The sequence below is a fragment of the Hippopotamus amphibius genome, chromosome 13 (genome assembly GCF_030028045.1).
Source record: "Hippopotamus amphibius kiboko isolate mHipAmp2 chromosome 13, mHipAmp2.hap2, whole genome shotgun sequence".
NCBI lineage: Eukaryota > Metazoa > Chordata > Mammalia > Artiodactyla > Hippopotamidae > Hippopotamus > Hippopotamus amphibius.
Genome location: NC_080198.1, coordinates 74,801,322 through 74,825,453, shown reverse-complemented (window position 1 = coordinate 74,825,453; position 24,132 = coordinate 74,801,322). Strand labels below are relative to the sequence as shown.

The window sequence follows — 24,132 nt, the reverse complement described above, 5'->3', positions numbered from 1 at the left end:
CAATGGATAAAAGACAGTCTCTTCAGTAAATGGCGCTGGGAAAACTGAACAGCCACATGTAAAAGAATGAAATTAGAACACTCTCTAACACCATACACAAAAATAAACTCAAAATGGATTAAAGACCTAAATGTAAGACCAGACACTATAAAACTCCTAGAGGAAAACAGAAAACACTATAAAACTCCTTAACATAAGTCATAGCAATATCTTTCTGGATTCATTTCCTTATTCTTTATATATGTGTGCATGTGCTCAAGCCATGTTCCAAGCTCTTTACTCCTCTCTGTAGAATCTCTTATCTTTCTCTTCAAGCTGAAGAGCTTTCATTAACTCTTCTTTAGTACCCGTGTGGTGGTGACCAATTCTCTGATTTCATTTATCTGAAAATGCCTTTATTTTGACTGTAATCCTAAAAGATATTTTCACTGCCTGGACAATTCTTAGTTAATAGTAGTTTCCTTTCAACACTTAAAATGTTCTCCCACTTTTTTCTGGTTTTAATTTTTCTTATGAGAAGTCAGCCAGCCTTCATTTTTCACCTTATGAGTTTCACAATATATGTCATTTTCACACTATGTGTGTATGTTTAAGGTTTTCACTAATGTTGGGAAATTTTTGGTCATGTGTTTAAATATTTTTTCTGCCCCATTCACTTCTCTTTGAACTCCAATTGTATATATGTTAGACCATTTGATGTTGGACTCAGAGAACACTGAGGCTCTGTTAACTTTTTTATAGATTTTTTTTTTGTCCTCTCAGTCCTTTTGACTAGATATTTTCTGTTGATCTATCTTCAGGTTCACTGACCCTTCTGTTGTTTCCAGTCTGTTGTTAAATCCATCAATGAACTTTTGTTATTTTTCAGTTCTAGAATTTCCATTTGGCTTTTTTAAAATACTTCTTTCTTTCTACAGAGATGTCCATCTGTTCATTATTACCATATTTTCTATTCAGTCCTTAAACACACTTATAATAGCTGCTTTAAAGTCCCTGTTTGTTAATTCCAACCTCTGAATCATCTTGAGGTCATTTTCTATTGACTGCTTTTTTTCTTTACTGTGGGTTTCAATTTCCTATTTCTTCACACATGTTGTGATTTTTTTAAAATTTTTTTATTGTAGGTTGGATATTGTGAATGTATTGTTGTGGGGCATTTGGATTATATCAACTTCCTTTAAAACAGGACTGACCTTTGTTCTTGTAGGCAGTGGAGTTATTGGAAGAGGCTTTCCGTCTTGTCAGGTTTGGTATTATTATTTGTTAGGATGGATCTACTTTAGTTTTAAATTTAGTCTTAGGAAATGTTGTCTGAATCTAGGGTATGGTCCTTACTTCCAAGGAGTGGCCCTTCTGTGTCTCAACTGAATGCCTGAGGTGCCTAGTAAGGTATCTCCTCTGGTGGGTGGGACCCCAGTGTCTTCAAACATTGTTATAATTGGTATCACCACTTGCTTTCAGGCTTCAACAGGTAATTTTTGCTGCTTCTCTTAGAGTCTTGCCAAATACATGTCTGAAGTGACTAGCCACTCAGTCTTCTGCCACTCCTTTACACTCCCTACCCCCACCCACAACACTGCCTCTCTTATCAGGTACTTTGCCTTGCACATTCCAGCCACTTTAGAAGCCCTGAATTCAGTTCCATTTGGAACTATTACTCTGGATACCAATTGTCTTCTCCTCCTGGGGGAAAAGTGCCCCCAGGAAGAACCAGATTAATGCAAGTCAGTGGTGTGTATTCCCCTCTTCACTGTGTGTGTTTTAGTTATTGCATGTATGTGGTCTAATCTTATATTTTTCAGCTGGAGGGCAAGTCTGGTACTAGTTATTTTATTATGAGAGATGCGTATCTAAGCTTTGTGTTTTTTTTTACACTGTCATGTTCTCATAAACAGTGAAAGAAATAATCACAATAATAGTTGTGCTCTATTTTTCTTTCGATGGGGCTTAGAAGTTCTCTATGTGTTTACAACCCCTGCAGTGGGTGCATTGTTAAAGGAGAATTCTTTGAGATGCTAAAATTCGCTTAAAGTGATTTTGAAGCATACATTCCTCCTACCTCCTTCAATAAAGAGTGAAATCCAGGGCTGCTGTTTATTTTAAACTTCCAGTATGCACAAAAAAATTCTGTGAATGTCCTTCTAATTTCAGACTCTTGCTTTGCTTAGATAGTTGGGTTGAATCCTCTTTTCTATAAATTGGTCTTGTAATTCAGATATTCATTAACAAAATAATTGCTGAGGATGCATTACTATTCATATTTTGATTATTAGCTTGTAGAATAATTCACTATATAAATTCATAATTTTTAACTTCTTTTACTTCATCCATGTCAGTATCCTGTCTGCTCTCTTTAGATACCTAGCAATATAGTATGTTATTTAAGAACTGCTTTTTGGAAACATTCAGCCAAGGTTTTCTCTGTCTTTCAATATAACTTTGAGCACTTTTGCAGAAAAATTAAAAATGCAATAGTGTTTATTTATAATATAAAATATTCATATTGATTTTCCACCATTTTATAACTTTTCTTCTGAAATTTTCTTTACTGCCAAAGTTTGGTCCTCTCAGGGGAAAATTGGCCTCATTTCTGACCCTAGTTGATGGAATCTAGTGTAATCATTTACTTCATTCACAGCTTTGGCTTTGCGTGACTTTAGACTAATTAAAAAAAAAAAAACAGAAATGACCTTCAAAGATGAGGATTTTTCCAGTGTGACTATTCCATATTCTCTGAAGGGAATACCAAAAGCAGAGTTTTTAGAACAATAATGCTATTATTAGGTTGAGCATGTAAGTTCCCAAGGCAGTTGCTTTGAAGGGAACAATATGCATTCAGATGTTTATGTTCTGGTATGTTTGCTTCCATTCTAATTGTATCTCATATACTGGTCTCTGTCCATTTCCTCAAGTATATTTTTCCTCCTACCTATAAGATTTGCTTTAAACTATAGTAAGCTAAAAATGATCATATTGGATAACTATGATATCATTTGTTAATGATATCATGATTTCCTTCATTTATTGAACAAATGTTTCTGAGTTCCTGTGCTAATAGTGGGAATACAGTGATGAACCAAAAAAAAGCCCCTCGTAGAGTTTACAGCCTACCTTTAATCTTCTCAATCTGGTTTAATGGAAAATAGCCTGTATCTTTCTTTCTTTAAGCCACATTTAGAAATTTTACACTTTTCAGAAGTCCTTTGTGATTATTGAATGTGCAAGGATGTATTTTGTAAAAGGGGAGAGAGATTCAAAAGATTGAGAAATTGATTATAGATGAAGGCCATGCAGTTTTATTATATACAAAAAAGGTAAGATTTTAATTCTTATGCACATCTGAGATAGAAATACAGAACAGTGAGGAAATATATAAACAGTCATTATGAGGGAAGTCAAGTCAGTATTGGAATGGTCATTTTGGAGGTGATGGGTTTTACAGGAAAAGTTTCAGACCAAAGATGCGTTTCTTTTTCAGAAGAATCAGTGAGATGGGAATAGGCAAACTGTATTACAGAGGGGGAGAGTTGCCACTTTCCCCCGAGTTTAAGTGAGGCTGTCTAAATTGGTTAATATTTTGAATTTCTTTTATTTCTTCACATTTGTTTCCATCTGTATTTTTTCATTAATACTAGCTGCTAAAAAACCCTTAAATTTATCTTTGTCCAAGATGATGTATACTTATATGCTTTGATGCCTCTTACAATGATAAAATTGTCATTCAGAGCAACAAGGTGAGTCAAAGGTTAGATTTCTCTAATCCTATAAAGCAGAAAAATCAAATCAGTCTTTGAACAGGTCAGTCACTAAATTGAATTTCTTCTTCCTTACTAGGATCCTCGGTTCAATGCAGAAGTTGACCAAATTACAGGCTACAAGACACAAAGTATTCTTTGTATGCCAATTAAGAATCATAGGGAAGAGGTAAGCCAGTTTTCCATTTTATAAAAGGTCATTTGGAAACATTTTTCTTTTTTGAAAAAAATTTTTTCACTTTGCGCACTTATGAAATAATGCTATAGTGACAAGTTAACTATAAAGTGCTTAAATGTTCTGCTTGATGTGTTTTATTTAGACTTTAGTAATAGGGTTGAATCCTGATACTTTACTTTGACCTAGAAATAAATTTTAGACATGTCATTTCTGTACCTCTCTTTCCTGAGGACCTTACTGACTCCTAAGATACATAATTGCTATTGTGGTTGTAATCAGTTTATTTCATATTATATTTTAAACATCTCAAAAACGCTTATTTCATAAATGGTTATCCATTGCAGTGGTCGTCAGCTGATTTTTTTGTTTGGATGCAAAATGAGGTTTTGAAAAAATGGAAATTGCAGCCAAGTCCAAGCAAAATTTATTGTGAAATTATAACAAGCCATTGAAAATAAGTTAGTTTATATTTCATCTAACTAGAAGGTTTGGATTCTGTAAGCACTGAATTCTCTCTTCATTTTACATTTATTTGAAAAAAAATAGTTACTACATTATCATTTAAACTGAGCGCTTCAAATGAATGTTCTCAGTCCTGTCTGCACATTACAATCAACTGTGAAACTCTAAAACGTTACCAATTAAATCAGGATCTCTAAGAGCTGGGTCTAGATACTGATACATTTTTAAAGCTCCCCAGATAATTCTGAAGTGTAGCCAGAGTTGAAAATCATTTCTTTAAGTGAAAACAAATAGATTGGAAGAGCCCATGTTTGTGGTTCTTAATCTTGGCTACACATTAGAATCACCTGTGGAGCATTTAGAAGTTCTCATGCCCAGGTTTCACCTTAAATCAGAATCTCTGGGGTTGGGACCCAGGCACATCAGTATTTCTATTTTTTTTAAGCTCTTTATTGGAGTATAATTGCTTTACACAGTTGTGCCAGTTTCTGCTGTACACCAAAGTGAATCAGCTGTATTTATACATATATCCCCGTATCCCCTCCCTCCCACGACTCCTTCCTGTCCTCCCTATCTCACCCCTCTAAGTCATCACCTATCATCCAGTTGATCTCCCTGTGTTATGCAGCAGCTTTCCACTAGCTAGCTATTTCACATTTGGTAGCGTACATGTCAGTGCTACTTTCTCACTTCATCCCAGCTTCCCCTTCACCCCCCACCCCGTGTCCTCGAATCCGTTCTCTACATCTGCATCTATATTCTTGCCCTATCACTGGGTTCATCAGTACCATTTTTTTTAGATTCCACATATATGAGTTAGCACACAGTATTTGTTTTTCTCTTTCTGGCTTACTTTGCTCTGTATGACAGACTCTAGGTCCATCCACTTCATTACAAATAACTCAATTTCATTCTTTCTTATGGCTGAGTAATATTCCATTGTATATATGTGCCACATCTTTTTTATCCATTCATCTGTTGATGGGCATTTAGGTTGCTTCCATGTCCTGGCTATTGTAAATAGTGCTGCAGTGAACATTGTGGCACATGTTTCTTTTTGGATTATGGTTTTCTCAGGGTATATGCCCATTTCTCCAGAGAAGACATGCAGATGGCTAACAAACACATGAAAAGATGCTCAACATCACTCATCATTAGAGAAATGCAAGTCAAAGCCACAATGAGGTATCACCTCACACCAGTCAGAATGGCCATCATCAGAAAATCTAAGAACAGTAAAAGCTGGAGAGGGTGCGGAGAAAAGGGATCCCTCTAACACTGTTGGTGGGAATGAAAATTGGTACAGCCACTATGGAAAACAGTATGGAGGTTCCTTAAAAAACTAAAAATAGAACTACCATATGACCCAGCAATCCCACAACTCGGCATATACATCAGTATTTCTTAAAGCTCCCAGGTGGTTATCATGTGCTGCTAGGGTTGAGAACCACTGCCAAGAATACGAGAAACACTTTGCTGGTTCTACTTGATTTATATTCGGATTCTGATATCTTTCCTTTCCCTCCCCCATCCAGTCCTTTACCAAGTCCCATCGCTTTTTTTTCTGTTAGTGTTTCTCATTTCGATTTCTTTCTTTTCATTCCTGCTGCCTGTACCATAATTCAGATCTTGAAGTAATGCCTAAACTTTTAAAATATTCTTGTAAGGGGTTTTTGTACTTTAAGTCAATTTTCCTTTAATCCACCCTGCATATGCCCTTGGGAATTTTCCTGAAACACAGCTTTCTAAATCAGTGTTTCTAAAACAGTAATGTGCATATGACTTTATTTATTTATTTATTATTTTTTTGGGGGGTACACCAAGTTCAATCATCTGTTTTTATACACATATCCCCATATTCCCTCCCTTCCTTGACTCCTCCCACCTTGAGTGCCCCCCACCCTCCCCGACCCAGTCCTCTAAGGCCTCTTCCATCCTGGAGTTGGACTCCCTTTGTTAGACAACAACTTCCCACTGACTATCTATGCATATGACTTTTAAAATGCAGATTCTGAGTTCAGGCGGTCTAGGTGAGACCTGAGTGAGGTTCTTTTCTAACAAGCACCAAGTTGATGCCAGTGTCCGCAGATCACAATTTGATGAACAGGATCCTAAATCAGTCACTTCTCAGTCGTCTAAGATAAGTTCTCAGTGCCTTAGAGTTGCTATGTGGTTTCTTAAGAGGGTAGTTACAGCCACAGTTACTGAAAATCCCTGTAGCTAAAACATGCAAATGAGCTTAAATAATTGATTAGCTAATTAATTGTGAATGAATAAATAAAATTGAAAAGGCCACGCATGGACCAGTAGTGGTCTTCATCGGATCGCCAGATAAAGCAAATAAAAACCATGTCTTATGCAATACTGGGGACACAGTTATATTAAAAAATTATTTGTTGTTCATCTAAAATTAAATTTGACTGGATGTCCTATATTTTATCTGGCTGCCCTAGTTATAAACCAAGGACTATGATTGTGTGCACTTAAGAAGATGATGTTCAGCTTTTAATTTGTAAGTATGTTTTAAAACCATGGCCTGAAAAAACAACTTTGTACTGGCCGAGAGACTCAGCTTGAATCACACTCTGGTGAAATATCTCTTCCTAAGTAGCATGAACGGTGGGGATTGGGGGGAGCCATGAGCAGCAAAAACCCCAGGGTGAAGCAGGTGAGACTGCCCTTCTGTAAGAGAGCGTCCTCTGGATCCGTGCACTTCTGTCTTTATGGTTACCAGTGAGGGTGATGTAAACTGAAACACCAATAACAAAACCCCCTGCTGTAGTGAGGTGTAAATTACGTACCATATAATTCACCCATTTGAAGTGTATAATTTGATGAGATTTTGACAAATGCATGTGTAGTCATATAAACACCACTGTCATCAAGATACAGAACATTTCTGTCACCTCAGATAGTTCCCTGTACCGCTTGGAGTTGATCTGCTCCTCCTCCCTCAACCCCCAACCCCCACAATCACCGCTCTGTTTTCCATCACTATTGTTCTGCCTTTTCTAGAGTGTCATAGAAGCCATATACGTGGAATCATACAGGAGGTAGTCTTGTATGTCTGGCTTCCCTCACGTAGCGTAATCTTGTGAGATTCATCCATGCTGTTGCATGTGTCCGTGGTGTGTTCCTTTTTATGGTGGTTATTCCATGGTATGGGTGTGCCACAATCTGAATATCCGTTCATCCATTGACAGACATGGAGTTGTTTCCAGGTTTTGTCTTGTTAGGAGAAAAGCCGCTGTTGATGTTTGTGCGCAAGTCTTTCTGTGAACATGTTTTCATTTCTCTTTGGTAAATATATGAGGGGAATTTCCAGGTCATGGGTGGGTATATGTTTAATTGTATGAGAAACTTGCAAGCTCCTATCCAAAGTGGCTGTACCATATACTTTCTTACCAGCAATGAATGAGAGTTCCAGTTGCTTCACATCTGAGGCAACACATGGTATTGTCAATTTAAAAACATCGTAGCCATTCAGTTTGATTACGTGAATGAATAACCCCACTCTCAGTCAAGAGCCGTCCGCTCACCTACAGACCTGATTAAAGTGGATTCAGCTACAGGTCCCCAGATTGGGATTGTCCAGAGCTCTCCCTAAGCGTCCTGCTGGGTTCCTCAGGATCCTCAGGGCTGTCTGCCTCCACACTCCCTCATCCTCTCCTGCTGCCTCTGTTTTACCCTGTGATGACTTGATATAAGGCTGGGCTCTTCACTTGTTTCCACAAAAGTTTTTTTCACACCAAGCATTTCATGAGATTACAAAAAAAAAAAAAAAAAAACCTTCAGTAACTTCACTGGAGTCTTAGTAACTTTACTGATGGGAAGGTTTCCAAATACAGCTTTTTAAACATCTTGCTGACCCTCCCCATTCTCTGTCCTCTCCCCCTTGTTCCCTCTCCTCCCACGCTCACACTGCCCGGTTTGAAATTATTTCCTGTGAGAATTATTTCTTCAGAAAAAAGGAATGAAGAGAAACAGTCGGAAAAACAGGCATACGCTCAGCATGGCTGTTGTAGAATAAAAAGTAATCTGGCTGACTGAGAACCATGGCCCCTAAGAAGATGCAATATATGACTTCCAGAATTATCTTTAAATTTACAGCTACTTAAACAAACTCAGGGCAATGTTTGCTGTTGTGTACACACAGTAGAAAAGTACTCTTTCTCCCACGAGCGTTTGAAATCAAAATAGAGAGTCACAGTAAGGCTTTTGGGAGTAATTCTTAACATTGCTTGCTGTGGGCGTGAATCCCATCTTCACCACTTACTTGATGAGTAGCCAGGATGGAATTGGTGAATCCCTTCGTTCTTCAGTTCCCTCATCTGCACAATGAGGGTTATAAAAGGACCCACCTCCTAGGGTTGTTGTGAAGATTAAATGCGTTTGTGCATGCAAAGGGCTTAACATATTTCCTGGCACACTGGAAGTGATTGATAAATGTCAGCTGTTACTTTTGAAAGGAGATCTAGAACTAAGCAAACTCTTAGGAGAAACAAGGAATGATAAGTTGTATGCAGAGGTCATCAGCCACATTATAACCAGTCAGCTGAGATCAAGTGACAACCCAGCACCGTCCCTGACTTCACTGGTCTGTTACCCTCTAACACACTTTACGCTTAAAAGAAAAAGACTTTTCATTGTTTTTCCTCATAAATGAGGCAAAGTGAATTTGGTTTCTTCTCTTTGTGTTAGTCCAATTGTACTCATTCCGACTAATTACCAAGGAACCTAAGATGAAATGTGGTTGTTCATAACATGTCTTGGTACCTTTTCGTGACTCTAATTTCTTAAGGTGCCACCTCTGAAGAGCTGCTTGAATGGAGCAGTTGACTATTGAATGCTAAAGTCTGAACTACAACACAGTCCAGAAAATTCAGAAAGATTTTTAAGATTCAGTAAAATCTGTAATCACTGCATCTGCCTCTCTTCTTGGGAAGTATTTCAACTAATTAAAATTTTTCGAGAGTTCTTTTCATCCGTGGTATAACCATAAGTGTAATAGCACAATGCCTTTTTAGAAGTCAGGATCATAGATATTCCTAAAACCTCTATGACAGAATTATTTTTGAATCATAAAGGATAAGCTTTTGCAATTTTCTCCTCTCTGTACTCCCTTCTAAGACAATGGAATTAATGGGCAGTGTGGTGGGGGTAGGGTGGGGACTGGAGAAGCTAGAGGAAGCTAAAATAATTTATTTTGGAAAGGTCACAGAGCTATTGGCTAGAGAAAATGAATGAAGACAAAAAGTAAAGGGGTCAAGGGAGAGAAGAGAGACAGCCCAGGCTGTATAATAGAATAGTTAGAGGAAAGACAGGGTAGGACTTTGGAAATAACTGCCTATCCTGTGGAAGCTATTCTAAGGACTTGACATATATTCTTTCATTTAATCTTCATAACAACCATAGGAGGTAGTTATTATTTTATTCCCACTTAACAGATGATGAAACGGAGACACGGGACATTTAGGGAACTTGGCCAAAGTCACAGAACTAAAACTGGCGAAGCTCAGATTCAAGCCTAGACAAGAGGGTTTCTTAAAATTCTGCCGTGGATGACGACTGCACTCTCTTTTCTTCCCCCTCAGTGTTTTCTTGAGCCACTGCAGTCAACATGTAGATTCCTGTTGATTTGGGGGTGGGAGGTACACTGATGGGAGATGCGGCTTCACATATTGTAGAAGCAGGGCTCGAAGGTGGAAACAAGGAGAGCTGGCTGTACCCTGATGGTTCTTCAACGTCAAGTGTTGAGACCACTCTGCAGACAAACTTTTTAAAAAGAGAGAGAGGGGTAGCAGGGAGAAAGAAGGCAGGGAGCAGGGGCGGGGGAGAGAAAGAGGGATCAGAGTCACATCCTCTGCAATGTCTTAAGGGGACTCCATCTAGTAAACAAGAAGAAATTTTTACCAGGGATGAAAGAGTTACAGGAGCATGTTTCATGTTCATCTGGGCCAGTGTGCTCTGTGATATGCACAGGAAGCATCATGAAAAAAATTTGCAGCAAGTGTGTGAATGTTTAGGGCTGCTGTTACATTTCTTTCAGGCTTAACGCTGGATTTTTCAGACCTGGGCACTTGGATCCGTTTTTTATTTTTGTCACGTGCATTATTTATTTCTATAAGCAGACGTTTCTTTTATGTTTAGTAAAGAAGTGCAGGGAAACTCAACTCTTTCTAGCTCAGATGACCTATTCCTGAAATCCTGCCCTCTCTTGAAGTATTGCTTGTTATGACATGGTAGCGATGAGTGCTTTTTTTTTCTTTTTTTTAATGTGTAGGGGCTGCACCAATGAGGTAGAAGCCAGGACATTGTGAAATAATGCAAGTTCTATGAAAATTTTGTATTGATCTGAGGTAGAGATTCTATCCAATAATATCAGGCTAGGCATAACCTGTTTTCTCTTGGTTGAATGTCAACTCCAATTTTTATTAAGTAAAAATCTAATTTGGAATCAGAGCTCTTATCCTCCTTCTCTGTTTTTATCATTTTGATTTTATTTTATCATATTTGATGATATACTTATAATTCTTTGATGAAATGTAACAGTTATAATAAAAGATTTATGGTAAGTTTTTTTACAGTATAAGGGAGCATTTTTAGCTAAATATCCAGTTGTTTATATATTCTTTTAAAAGAAAACTGACAAACTTCAAAAAATATCAGCTAATTTTATGAGATTTTTATGAAATAAGTACAATACTTTGATGAATCAAAGAGATTTAATGTCTGCTGAAAATCGTAAAGTAAAGCATTAATGGAATCAAATGTGTAATTCTAGCTGCAATATACAAAAGTAAATGTTTTCTAGAATTTAAGGTACATAACTTTATCTGCTGATCCCCTCCTAAATTATCTTGCTTTGAAAGTAATTGTTGAATCACTGCACTAAGTAGAGCCCTGGTCTAGGCAGTGAGGATATGAAAAAAAATGAAGCAAGGAAGATACTTGAAACTTTTTTTTCAATTTCAATGAGAGGGAGACCTTATATACCAAAAAGCAAATATCAGTGCAAGGTAGCAAGACAGATGTTAAATAATGCCGGGATCAACTCGGAGACTCGAGGTGAGTGACGGGTGCCGCAAGCTTGAAGAACACACAGACACAGACTGAAGAGAAAGATGGGACCGGGGGACTCAAGACCTCTAGGATCAAGAGCCTCGCTGATTGATCCCATGTTGCTTTTACTGAGTTCTCGGCATAGCCTAAGGGTCTAACACTCCCAGGTTAATCCCATAAACAATCAAAGGCCTCACATGACTGGGGGCAATGATCTTTGTTTGCCTCCTGGGTCCTGATTTGAGCTGGGCATGGAGAGCAAAGCAGCCCTGGGGGCAGGAGACCTCTCTCAAAAGGATTAAGGGTCTGTGCCCCACCCGTGTTGGCCCCTCTGCGACTGTGCCTGTCTTAGGTTGTTCCTCCCTTGAGGAATCTTACCCGTCTCTGGCTAACCAGTCATCCTCCAGGGCCAAACAGGGTGATATAAGGAAGGCTCTATGCACCACCCCAGTTGGCCCCTCTGCGTCTGTGCCTGTCTTAGGTTGTTCCTCCTCTGAGGAATCTTACCCGTCTTTGGCTAACCAGCCATCCCTCAGGACCAAACAGGGTGATATTAGTCTCCACGCCCTGCACCCTCAGCTCCTCCACTGCTCAAGCAGGACATTCTGAATCCCATCGCTCGGCCCACATACTTCAACATTTTCAATGTTTCAAAAAGGTTCCAGAATGTCTTCCCACAAAATAAGTTCAATATTCAACACATAAGTTCGAAGGAAAGTCTGTGGATTTCAGGAGCTGGAGGAATCACAGAGGAAGGCCGAAAACTGTGGTTTCATACAGCAGATTCCTGCTGTGTTTATCCCACAGGCTTAAGAGAGGAAGCTCGAACATGCTTTCTGTGAGAGGGTGGAGGCAGGGTGGGTGCTTGCCTATGATCTTCAGCTCGCAGTACTGACTAGGGCTTTTCTTAAACTTGACCTGTAAGCTTGGAACAGATAAACGTTACAGCTTTATACATAATCCTACAATTCGAAGTCAGACTAGATGAAAATAGAGCTACAAGAATAAGCAGAGTTTAATTGCAGACTGTCAGTTGATCTAGATCTATTTTAGTCTTAAAGAATTGGCTACTTATGTGTTTTTTTGAAAACTTATAAATTGTGCATTGCATTTATTCCCCTGTGATATTTGTTTTAGAAACAAAACAGAAATACTCCGAAAAGTTTCCATTGGTTCTGGACTTGATATGGTGATGGTGAAGATCTTTTCCTTTTTTTTTTTTCCACATTACCCTTTGAATAACAAACAAGTGTATTTTACAAAGAAGAAGATGGTAACCACTTTCCTAAGGAAAAAAACATTTCTTAAGAGCATCAGATGAAAAACATAGTGCTAGTAAGTTAAATCCCTGAGGCTACACTGCTGATCCAGGAGAAGAAAGAATGAATAAAAGCTTGAGACTGAAAGTTAAGTTAATGGTAGGCTATATTTACCCAAATCTTATTTTCAATGCTCAGAAAATTTGGTTCAGACTGAATGCTATGTTTTATTCAATATAAAGTTAATCTTCATTGGTACTTTTAGAATTCCAGCAGTTGTTGGAATGCCTTGCATTTTTCATTTGATAGAGCATTTGTAAGTTTAATTTTGAGAAGTTTTATATAGATACTGAATTATGGCTAGTAGAGGTCTGGAACCAGCTGCAGGTAAGCGAAAATAATTTCTTTGTATAATATCTGACCCAGAACCACATAATGAGACCTTGGGATGGATTTTGATTATTAAATAATGTTCATGCATTCTTAAAGAGTTAAGGTAGTTGTCAGTGAAATTGCTGCTCTCAATAGATATATGTATGCAAACATCTTTATTCATCTAAGAGCTAAGATTATATAGGCAAAGTGCTTTAAAAACTATGTACTCTGTATTCCTTCTTATTAAATCCTCACCTAAAAGTTCTTACTTGTTTCTCTTCTACCATAGAGTGAAAATTAATATTCTGGGTGGAATTCAAATAAAAGTATAGAGTTGGTGATCTTATAAAATTTTTGAATCATATCTTATCTCGCTCTCTCTTTTTTTTTTTTTTTTTTTTGCATCACTTGGTAGCAATGAAATAAAGTGAAGATGACCTGGATTTAGAACTTCCAGATGCATTTGATTATTACACATTATTTGATGATCCTGTGTATGACATTAGTGATCTCTTACAGCATAACAGATTACCCTAAGCTTAGTGATTCTGAACACGAGCCTTTCCTATCTCGGTTTCTGTGGTTCAGGACTGCCAGAGCGGCCTAGCTGGCTGGGTGGTTCTGGCCCAGGTTCCCTGCCCGTGGCTGCACTCAGGATGCAGCAGGGAGGCCTGACTCACGCTGGAGCGTGCACTTCCCAGAGGGCTCGCTCGCGTGGCTGCTGGCAGGAGGCCTCAGTTCCCGGCCAAGCAGGCCTCTCTGTAGGTCACTCTGTGTCCTTGACACACGGCAGAGGGTGAGCAAGGAGGAAGCAGCAGCGCCTTGTAAGTCCGAGTTGTTCACCTTCGCTTCACGGTAGCTGTTCATTAGAAGCCAGGCCTCACGTCCGGCCCAAACTCAGGGAGGACAGTTAGGTCCCACCTCTTGAAGAGAGCAGCATCAAAGGATGTGTGGAGATACTGTGAAACCACCAAAAGTCCTAAGAGTACTTTGAGGCTTTAGTCTCTTTCCTTAAAACTGGTCAGATGATAAACGAGGAACTCTGCTTGTTAATTAAAATAATATCTTAAACAATAAGGACCTACTGTATAGGACAAGAAACTGCATTCAATATCTTCTAATAACCTATACTGGAAAAGAATCTGAAAAAGACTATACGTGTGTGTGTGTGTGTGTGTGTGTGTGTGTGTAAAAACTGAGTCACTCTGCTGTACACCTGAAACATTATAAACCAACCATTCTTCAATTAAAAAGATCTTAAAAAATAGTGTTTTCTCAACCTTTCATGTTCTAAAAATAACATCAGCTACCAGAGACAGCATAGACTGGATTTAAAATAAGGTGGTAAGTTGGAGTGTGTGCCCTGCCGGGTTGGCTTGAATCAAAGGGAAAAGAGCAAGTAGAATTACAAGAGGAGAACTGAGGAGGAGAAGAGGAAGATCCCTGCTGTTTGAGCTGCGACAAATGATTGGGGTATTAAAAGTCTTCTAAAATATTATGTCACAAATGCAGGTCTTCGTGAGGTCACTGTTTGTGTGTAGCTTAAGTACTTTGCTTCTTAATACCTATGGAAAATGCTCACTGGTATATCCTTATTATCTCTCTGCACCATTGTTTTTCGCCTCCCTCGTGGATCAGGATTGGAGGGAATGTGTCTAGTATTTCGGCACAGTGTTTGCTTGGGTGTAAACTGGAGGCGAGGCCATGCAGGCAAGCTGAGGCGGGATTGTGAAGAGTCGGCAAGTTGCCATGCAAAAGAGGTGCTGGATTTTTTTTTTTTTTTTTTAAGCCAGGAAACATTTGCTGTCATTTAAAGATCTGTGTGGCCAGAGTGTTAAGGATGAACAGTTTTCTTTGTTTAATCTCTAACCCAGAGCCACATGATTTGACATGATAGATTTTGATTTCCATATTTGTTCATATGCAGGGAAAACCCTGGGTCTGGAAGCAGGGAAGCTGGTAAGGAGGCTTTTGCATAATCCAGACTAGGGGTGGATTCCTTACACTTCTGTTTGGGCGATTGAGGGATTGATTTGATGGAGGGTTAAGTAGAAGGAAGAATCTAGAATACTTTCTAGGTTTTTTAGATAGATTTAATGGGGTAGAATTGTGATATTCCCTAAAGTAAAACATGCTACAGAGAGAATTGGTTTGTGGGGATCAAAACCATTAGCTCTTTTTTGGGGGGTATGTTTTGCTATCTGTTCCTTTCTCCTCTCTCCTCAAATCTCAGTGCTGCATCCCCATCCTCACTTTCAGCCAGTGGTCTTGCTTACTGAGAATTTGAAAACAGGAGCTAGGTTATTGATGGGGCAAGTTTTCTGTATAATTTGGAGGAGATCCATAATAGCAGTGGTAGAAATTTGCTGAGGATCGGAAGTAGGACCTAAGAAAATAATTGCTTTGTATTTCCGTGAACCAAAAAAGATGCTTTGTTATGTATTACAGAATGGTTATACAAGTGTTCAGTTCAGAAATTGGTGGTAGTCATCTCAAATATTGAAAGTGGGGAGGTCCTTGAAAGATGGCAGTTTGATATTGAGTGTGACAAGACTGCAAAAGATGACAGGTAAGTAGGAATTTAAATTATTTCCACCTTAATATGCTTGTTCTAAAACTTGTTGTCTTTACTAAATGAGTTCTAATGATATTGAACAAGTTTCATATAAGGTATAGTTTTTTCTACAGTGTTTAATTTGATCTTCAGTCTCCTGTGGAAAAGAATTGTGCTTATGACTTTAGCATGTCATTAACTTCTAGTACTTTTAACATAATTGCCTTTAGTCTAAATTGGTGAATTTCAGATTGTAGTATTTATGGTGGTATATGCAAAACTACACATGATGTACTAGGTGGCCCATTTAATGAATTGTTTAAAACTGCTTTTAACCATAAGGGATTATCCTAGACTCTCCCAGCTTAAGATGCAACTCTGTTGCATTGCACTTAATGCCACAGATTTCCTAAAACACTTCATAAACCCTGAAGTTTCCAGACCAGGGGAATGGGAAATGCGCATTGTTATATGCTGATGTCTAGCATTGTCCTAGGCATACTTACCTGTAAATTCAGAACCATTTCTCATAATGAAATGTAGTTTGCTTCTGAAGCCTTTGGTCTATTTTAGGAAATGTTTAGCTTATAAAAATAATTTGATATACAATTTAATATCTTATTTTAGACAATAGGGAATTAGACATTTAGGCATTACTAAAAATGCCAAAATGACTGTATCCGTTAAACATTTTAGATACCACTGTTATTTTTATTTTTTAAGAGGTGCTGAAGCTTTCCTAACTTGAAGCACTTGGCAAATTTTCTGGTCATCTGATACAGAATGACCTGATACTAAGACCAACCCTAAAAAAATGATTAGAAGGATAAATGAAATAATAAAAATACATAGTATGTCTACTGTGGTATGGGTCCTAATGACACACTCATTTTTTAAAAACACTCCTTTTTAATGTATTACTTCTTTGATTTTGGAGTCATTAAATCAGATAAATAACCTTACAGATGTTTTCAGTAAGTCATTAAAACTTAAACTGATTTGATCTCTTTGATAGTGCACCCAGAGAAAAGTCTCAGAAAGCTATCCAAGATGAAATCCGTTCAGTGATCAGACAGATCACAGCTACAGTGACATTTCTGCCACTGTTGGAAGTTTCTTGTAAGTATTATACAACTTCACATTGACTTAAATTTGTTGGGGAAAAGACTAAGCTACTATTTTAAGAATTACCATTTTATTAAATTTTTTCTTAGTTATCAATATCATGTAATAAAAATAAGGAAGCATTATAAAGGAAAAGTAATGTTATATGCATTCTGTAAAATTTGGAAATGCTGAAAAGAAAGGAATTAAAGTATTCCACAGTACTCACCCTTGAATGTTTTAATGTAATTCCTTCCTTAATTTCTTATACATTTTTATGTATTGATATATATTTAAGACTACAGCTATAATTGTGTCTTACTTGTCTACCTTCCTTACTCCTTCAAACATCACATGTGTCCTGAATACCGATTATGTGCCAGACTCTGTTCTAGGCACTAGGATACTGCAATCACAGAACCAAGATGTCAGTTCTCCTGTAGGTTATATTCATGTTATCCCATGTTACTGATTATATACTTTCTACAAATATCTTTAACGGGTTTCCTCTTTAAAGAAAAGAAAAAAACTTGAATTTTTCATAAGATAAAGTGAAAGGAGTGCAATATTTTCTGTACTACAGTAAATTTCCATTGAGGAAAAGCAATTAACTAGTTATTACAGACCAGGCTAAACTACTTTTCTAACACTATGAGTGGTTCAAAATGTGAGGGAGATAGGGCAGGCAGTTTTACTTTTGAAAAAATAATGTAGTTCAATGATTTTATCTGCAATTTAGGTTCATTTGATCTCCTGATTTATACAGACAACGATTTGGTTGAACCTGAAAAATGGGAAGAGTCGGGACCACAGTTCATTACCAATTCTGAGGAAGTTCGTCTTCGTTCATTTACTACTACAATTCACAAAGTAAATAGCATGGTAGCCTACAAAATTCCTGTCAACGACTGAGGATGAGATAAAGACAGTATAATGTACTTGTATTCTCAAATGTGGTTTTCCTGAAACCAAATCAACTGTAGTTGATGTGTTTTATTTCACTGGTTAATTTTTAGATGGGGAAAACTTAACATTATGCTTTACTGAATCTGTGCATAATCGTTCCATTCCTTGGTACCTGTTTCACTTTCCATAGGGTTGACGTAAGTTATTGCACACTGTTCCAAAGGGAACTAGCAGATTACATCAGCATTGTAATGTCAGTTCCTTTGACGATGGTAACTGTAGATGGAAAAACTTTTGCAATACAGCTAAATGTCTTTCTAAATCAGACCTTTTGGTCAAGCACCTTGACTCAGAGTATACAGAAATATCTAAATATAAAATAGAGCAAAAGAAATATGACTATTGAGAACATGTGTTTAGATCTTGAAAGGAACTAATGATAGTCCATAAGTAATGAAATATTGATCCTGTTAGGTCCCTTTGCCATTTATTTGTATAGTTTCCATATTGAAAAGTTTTCCAATTATTTGATTTTAATTTATATAACTCGAATCTATGAAGCCATGGATAGTCCTGCTATTCAAATTCCTGTGATACTGAACTTTTCAGAATGTCTTTTTATGTTTTATAAAATCAAGCTTTAAAGGACAATGATGAAATAAAGTTAAATGTGTATGTTCTAAATTTGTCTTAAAATATTCTTATATTGGTGTGGTGTTGATACAGTTAAATAGTTATAATGGATTCAGTGCAGCATATTATTTCTTGTGCCTACTATGGTTAGCCTAAGAATTCAAAGTTGAGTAAGTCTTGAGGTACTTTCACTTTAATGGACAAGCTTTTATTGTACCCCCTTCATCTCAACAGTACATTTAAAATAAATGTTCTTTTTATGAAATGATAAATGTCCTTTGGAATTAATTCAGTTTAGCAAATGTTGAGTTGTAGAACCTTTCTGTACTCTTAGCCTACTGCCAGTCTAATGTTCCATATACAGTTGACCCTTGAACAGGGCAGGGATTGGCTCACTGACCCTCCAAGCAGTTGAAAATCCCAGTATAACTTATAGCCAGCCCTCCACATCCATGGTTACCCCATACCCATGGATTCAACCAACCACAGATCGTGTAGTACTGTAGTATTTATTACAGTACTGAAGCTTGAGATCTTATGAAGGAGAGGAAAATACACAGCAGAGGACTATGAAGTAACCAAACAGTTTACTTCATTATGTATTGTCTTTGTTGTTTCACCTGGATAATCTTCTCTCTGATCCAACAGTGTGCTTGTTAAGAATAAAGGGCAATGTCTTATATTCTTCCATCTCTTAGAGCTGCTGGACAAATAGGTGCCCGTTTTTGATGATGGGTATCATGAATGCTGTTGCAAAAGCCAGTCTCTAAAGTGTTGTTGAAGCTATCTAACAGGTTCACCCACAAGTCTTCCTAAATAAGAAAGTAGTTACTCGGAAATAATGTTGATTTAGGGATGGTCAAGAGTCAACATTTGAATTCTTGAGCTGTTCATAATCTGTTAACATTTGAAATATGCATTGAGAAGGAAAGCAGAAATAGAACTTGAGTAAAAATATGGAGAGTGTTGAAAATCATGGTCCTGTTTTTAGGAAATACGCTTGAACGTTTTTATAGAAAGCAATGACTGCTTCAGGGAACGCCGAATGCGCCCTCTGTTAGACAGTGGGAATAATGATGTGGTTCTTCCCCTCCCCGCCCCCAAAAAAGCTCACCATTGTATATTACTGATGACGCTTAAATTTCTATCATGGGTATTTTTGACAAATTAAGTGACCTTTAATATTAGTACTTTTCATTTGTGATTTATTATGTTACTTCTCCTTTAAGAGTTATGTCCAAAAATTAATGCTCTGGATTTGAAATTCTCAATAACAAGCTTCTGCCATACAATCTGTTGCCCACAGGTTACGCTATAGTATCAGGTCTGCATCAGCTAGGCTCTTCTTTTTTTGAAAACAGCAAAAATTGGTGCTGAAAAATTTAATGGAATAATATTAGCTACGTAAAGAATCAAAGGGAAGGCTGAAAACCAGAGGACTAGGGCAGCCCCAGGGATTTTCAGTGACAAATTTGTGCGATCTGTATATCTTTATGTAATAAATGGGTCACTAGTGTTACTCAGTGATCTATCCAAATGACTCAGGTTGATGGTTTAAAAAAAAGTGACAATGAAAAGCTTTATTTCCATTTTAACAAGTTGAGATGTAAGACTAAGAATTCTGGGAAATTGCATTTTAAAATACCTTGATCATTTCATCTCGGCCAACATCCTTAACATGGTTAAATTAGACTTACCACACCATTTGCATGTTAATATTTACTCTTGTGAGAATTCTGAGGAGCTAGTCATGATCTCTCTTACCTCTTATAGATTATATGTCAATTCAGAATTACACATATTTGAGTTGAGTGGGAGCCAAGCTATAAGCTTTAGTGATTAAACTAGATTGGGAAAGCTTTGGTCTAAGGTTCCAACTGGACTTGTTCCACCCTCTTTCTATACCGTGAGGCACACCCTGGGAGGGAGGTACTTAAACCAACAGATGAAAGAATTGTGACTGACTTCCACACCGTGTTAAATATAGAGAAGCTAAGATCCCAAGAGTCTGGTGGGCCTCTAGAGCTGCCTGGGCTCTGACTCAGTTTTGCTTACCAAGGAGGTAGAGGAATGAAACCAGGTTCCAGGGGAGCCCATCAAGTTCTGAAATAGAGCCCCAGAAGGGACTGAACCATACCTGGTCTTCAGGATCCTTCTCCCAGTACCATCAATCCGACAGAGAAGCCAAGCCTGTGGGAATTTTTACACATAGGTTTAACAATCTCATGTATCAATTGGCTTTTGTTGTAGAGCAAACAACCATACCATTAGCAACAATAAGCATTTTTTCCTCAAGTCTGCAGGTCAGCTGGGGTGTTTATCTCATTCTCAGCTAAGCCTGCAGGTCATGTGTCTTGTTCTACCACTGAAGGGGCAGTGACTAGCCAGAATTCTCGAAGCTTCGGTTCAGAACTTGCACACTGACACTTCTCCACATTCCACTGGCCAAGGCACGTCTTATGGCTAAGCCAAACGTCAGTGGGGAAGGGAAGTGTACTCCTCCCAAGGAGATGGGGGGAGAGGTATGACAATCCCATGACAGGATCTAATAGACCAGGGGTTGGCGAACTTTTTCCGTAAAGGGTCAGATACTAGTTTAGGCTTTGCAGCCATATGGTCTCTTGCACCCACTCGAGGGATTCAGTTGTAACTTGAAAGCAGCCTTAGACAACAGGTAAATGAATGAGCATGGCTGTGGTCCAATAACAAAAACCAGATGGCGGGCTATATTTGGTCCATGGGTTGTAGTTTGCTGACCCTGTAATAGATCTGTTTGCTGTTTTGTTTACAAATATTCAAACCCCTCCCTGGTTCAGAGCAATTGATTCTATGATATTCAAGGCTCACATTTAAAACAGCATCATTTGTTTTTTCCATCCATGGTACCTCAAATGGGACAGCTCTCTGTCTTATCTCAATCCTGTATTCTGTGAAACACAACTGGCTATTTCTTTAAGGTACTCCTCAGGACACCCCACAGTGAATTATGATCTGAAAACTTGGGAAGGGAGGTTCTTTAGCACATGATGCATACAGAGATTCCAAATAGCATAAAGACATAGACATTACCTTCTGTTACCATTTAATTGCTTCATCTGTGAAATTTACCTTAATTTTATCTGTGAAAGATCAGAATAGCTACAATGCCATATTGTAATACCTGTATTTTCCACCAGGTGTCACTAATGTTGGGATCCTTAAAGTGAATTTCCTCTGACTCTAAAGACTACAATATTCAGCTTTTCTTACTGGAAGTTAACACTGGTATTTCTGTCTACAAAAATATAAAGATATCGGGGGGGAAACACAGCATCTGTCTTTTGCTAGGCACTTCACATGAACTATTTCATTTAATTCTCATGCTTTAGTGCACAAACAGAATTGCAGAGTCAGTGTGCATGCAAACGGCACCATGTTTTTTAAAGTTTAGATGGTCTCTTTTGACCACAGCCAAGGAAGCTCATTTGACTCCACAACAAGCACATCAAAAGCAATTCTTCTTCCGCCTTTTCTTAATGGTTCTTACCTTCTACATCCTTTGAGCAATTGAGTGTCCTGAACAAATTACTTTTTCTTTACTGGGCTTTAAGTTTCATTGGTGAGTTTGTATTTATGCTTTCCTCAGATGACTTTGACCAATGAATGGAAAGAACCAAAACACAGAGGACTTTATCCTATACCTTATCTATACTGTTTACAGAATAAATCAAGTATGAATTTTCAAGCATCTGTGAAACAGTTTTCCAACTAATCAGAAGAATTGTTCATTTAACCATCTCAGTTACTCCTTGGGGAATTAATTTTTTTGCTTAACTTGTAAATAATAGTTTCTCATTCTTTTTCTATTCAGTGTATGAAATTGTAAAGTTATTTTGTTCAATGTAACCATGATAAAGGTTTGTGTTGGAATAACTATGAAATAGAACCTGTCTGCTAAACTTCAAATTTTATGAGTTATAGTTTCTAAAAACAGATCTTCAGTGATCTTTCCGTTCTTGAATGTGGCTTTGAAAGCCAGCAGTATTAACCTACGCTTATTAAAAAAAAAAAATCTAGCTGGGAAAGCTACTTAATCTCCATTAGAGTTGACAATCCTGTTCCAATCTGGCAAAAACACTGTAGCCCTAGCAACAAAACTATTAGAAAAGGCCTAGAGAGAAAAATGTCAGAGTTGACCCTCTGATTTCACAAGTCAGTTTATGTTACCACTTCACCTATTTTTGTCCTCCTGCCATTTGATCTATTTTCATACTAGAGAAACATAATATAGTTTCATTTATTTGTGTAAAGTCCGTTTTCATCCACGTTTATCTGCATCATTTTGCTATGCAAGCCTGTTTGCACCAAGGAACTTGCATGAGATCAAAATCTTTATTATCTTGGAATTTTATCTGTGCTGGAAAAGGCCGCTGAGCATAAGGAGGCAAACCATACTCTTTCTATGCAAGGGAAAGATCTCAAAACGTCTTTAAAAACTATCTAGATATGGACATATTGAGTGGATGCCTAGACATGGATATGATTTCTATTTGAATGGCAGTCTCACTAAGTGCAGAAGTTAGTGGTTTTAAAGATTGAGTCAGTGATATGCAAAATATTTCATTTCTAAAATACAGTTCTTGGATCACTGTACTCAATCATAATAGTCAATACAGCTCTGTAGAAAACAGTTCAAAGCTTCCAGATCTAAGAAAAGAAATTTATAGGTAATGAGCATCTACTGCGTGCCAAATACCAATTCGGTGCTTTACACCTGTTCAGCCTGGTTCCTTCTAGGTGGGGAAGTGGGACACTTAGGCTACAGCCTGTGGTCTTAGTACTGCTCCCTGAACACCAAGGGCAGAATTAGAAAACGCTGTACCTGAGCTCCTGCAAGTCTTAGAAACTGAGTTCTTCTTTGTTGCCTGGGAAGGTGTGAGAGAGAAGGTGTAGAGAGGGGCCCCAAATATTTATCCAGTACCACTTTCCATCATCAGGATTAGAACAGAAACCTGAAGAGTGAAGCAACACGCATCCCTCCCCTTCTCTGCCAGGTTTCTCATCTTGTAGCATATTACAGTGTGTGTCCCACTGGCATTATGTCAGTTGATTTCAGGTAGCAGGGTGATGGTGACAGGCATTTTTTTTTTTTATTTTAGTAATTATGCATTTTAATCTGTATTCAGAAAAATATATATTTTAACATATCGTGAGCTAAAGAATTTTAAAGTACACATAATATTTTTAAAAATGTATCAGTATTAGCATGGGTGATGCGCAAATAAATAAAAATCCCAAAGCAGCGCGTATATGAAGGAAGGCTGGGAAAGGATGTCATAAGCCATTGTTCTTAAGCGAGTTAGAAGTCAGCCAGGGCTGCCGTCCTCTCAGCAGGGCAGGCAGCTGCTCACAGTGCTGCTGTGCTCTCACCATCGTACACTCTGCTCCTTTCTACACAACGATCCCCTCTGGAACTGCTGATGGGCATTTCACCTTTTGCCCACAAAAGACTCTAGCAACATGAGTCAGCCAGGATTCCATGCGGCACCCTAAGCTCAAAATTCACTCCCTATTCTATTCTTATCAGTAATTATCTCCTGTCATGTTGTCCAGAATAGATCCACCAGATTTTATGAAATGAATACAAAGACTGGATCAACAACATAAACATGTCCCAAATTTGAACAACAGGAAACTCTTATTATTCAACGTCCTCAAAACTAAATCCCCTTGCAAATAAAAGCCCACAGAAATTAAAGTCCAAATGCCTTCATTCCCAATTTTATACGACTGGCTCCGTCTCAGCCAGAGGGTCTTACTTACTTGTCTGGGTTCCCACATCTGCAGCTGTGTCCCAAGCTGTCT

At 37.9% G+C, this 24,132-nt stretch overlaps 1 protein-coding gene across 1 annotated transcript in view; it reads left to right on the top strand.

The window, feature by feature from the left end:
• Positions 1-24,132, top strand: part of LOC130834924 (cGMP-specific 3',5'-cyclic phosphodiesterase-like) — a 39,906-nt gene that overhangs the window by 5,651 nt on the left and 10,123 nt on the right. The window contains exons 2-4 of the mRNA XM_057706002.1: positions 3,835-3,924; positions 15,540-15,660; positions 16,661-16,764. Coding sequence (XP_057561985.1) covers positions 3,835-3,924; positions 15,540-15,578 — 129 coding nt within the window. The 3' untranslated portion in view covers positions 15,579-15,660; positions 16,661-16,764. The remainder of the gene's footprint in view (positions 1-3,834; positions 3,925-15,539; positions 15,661-16,660; positions 16,765-24,132) is intronic.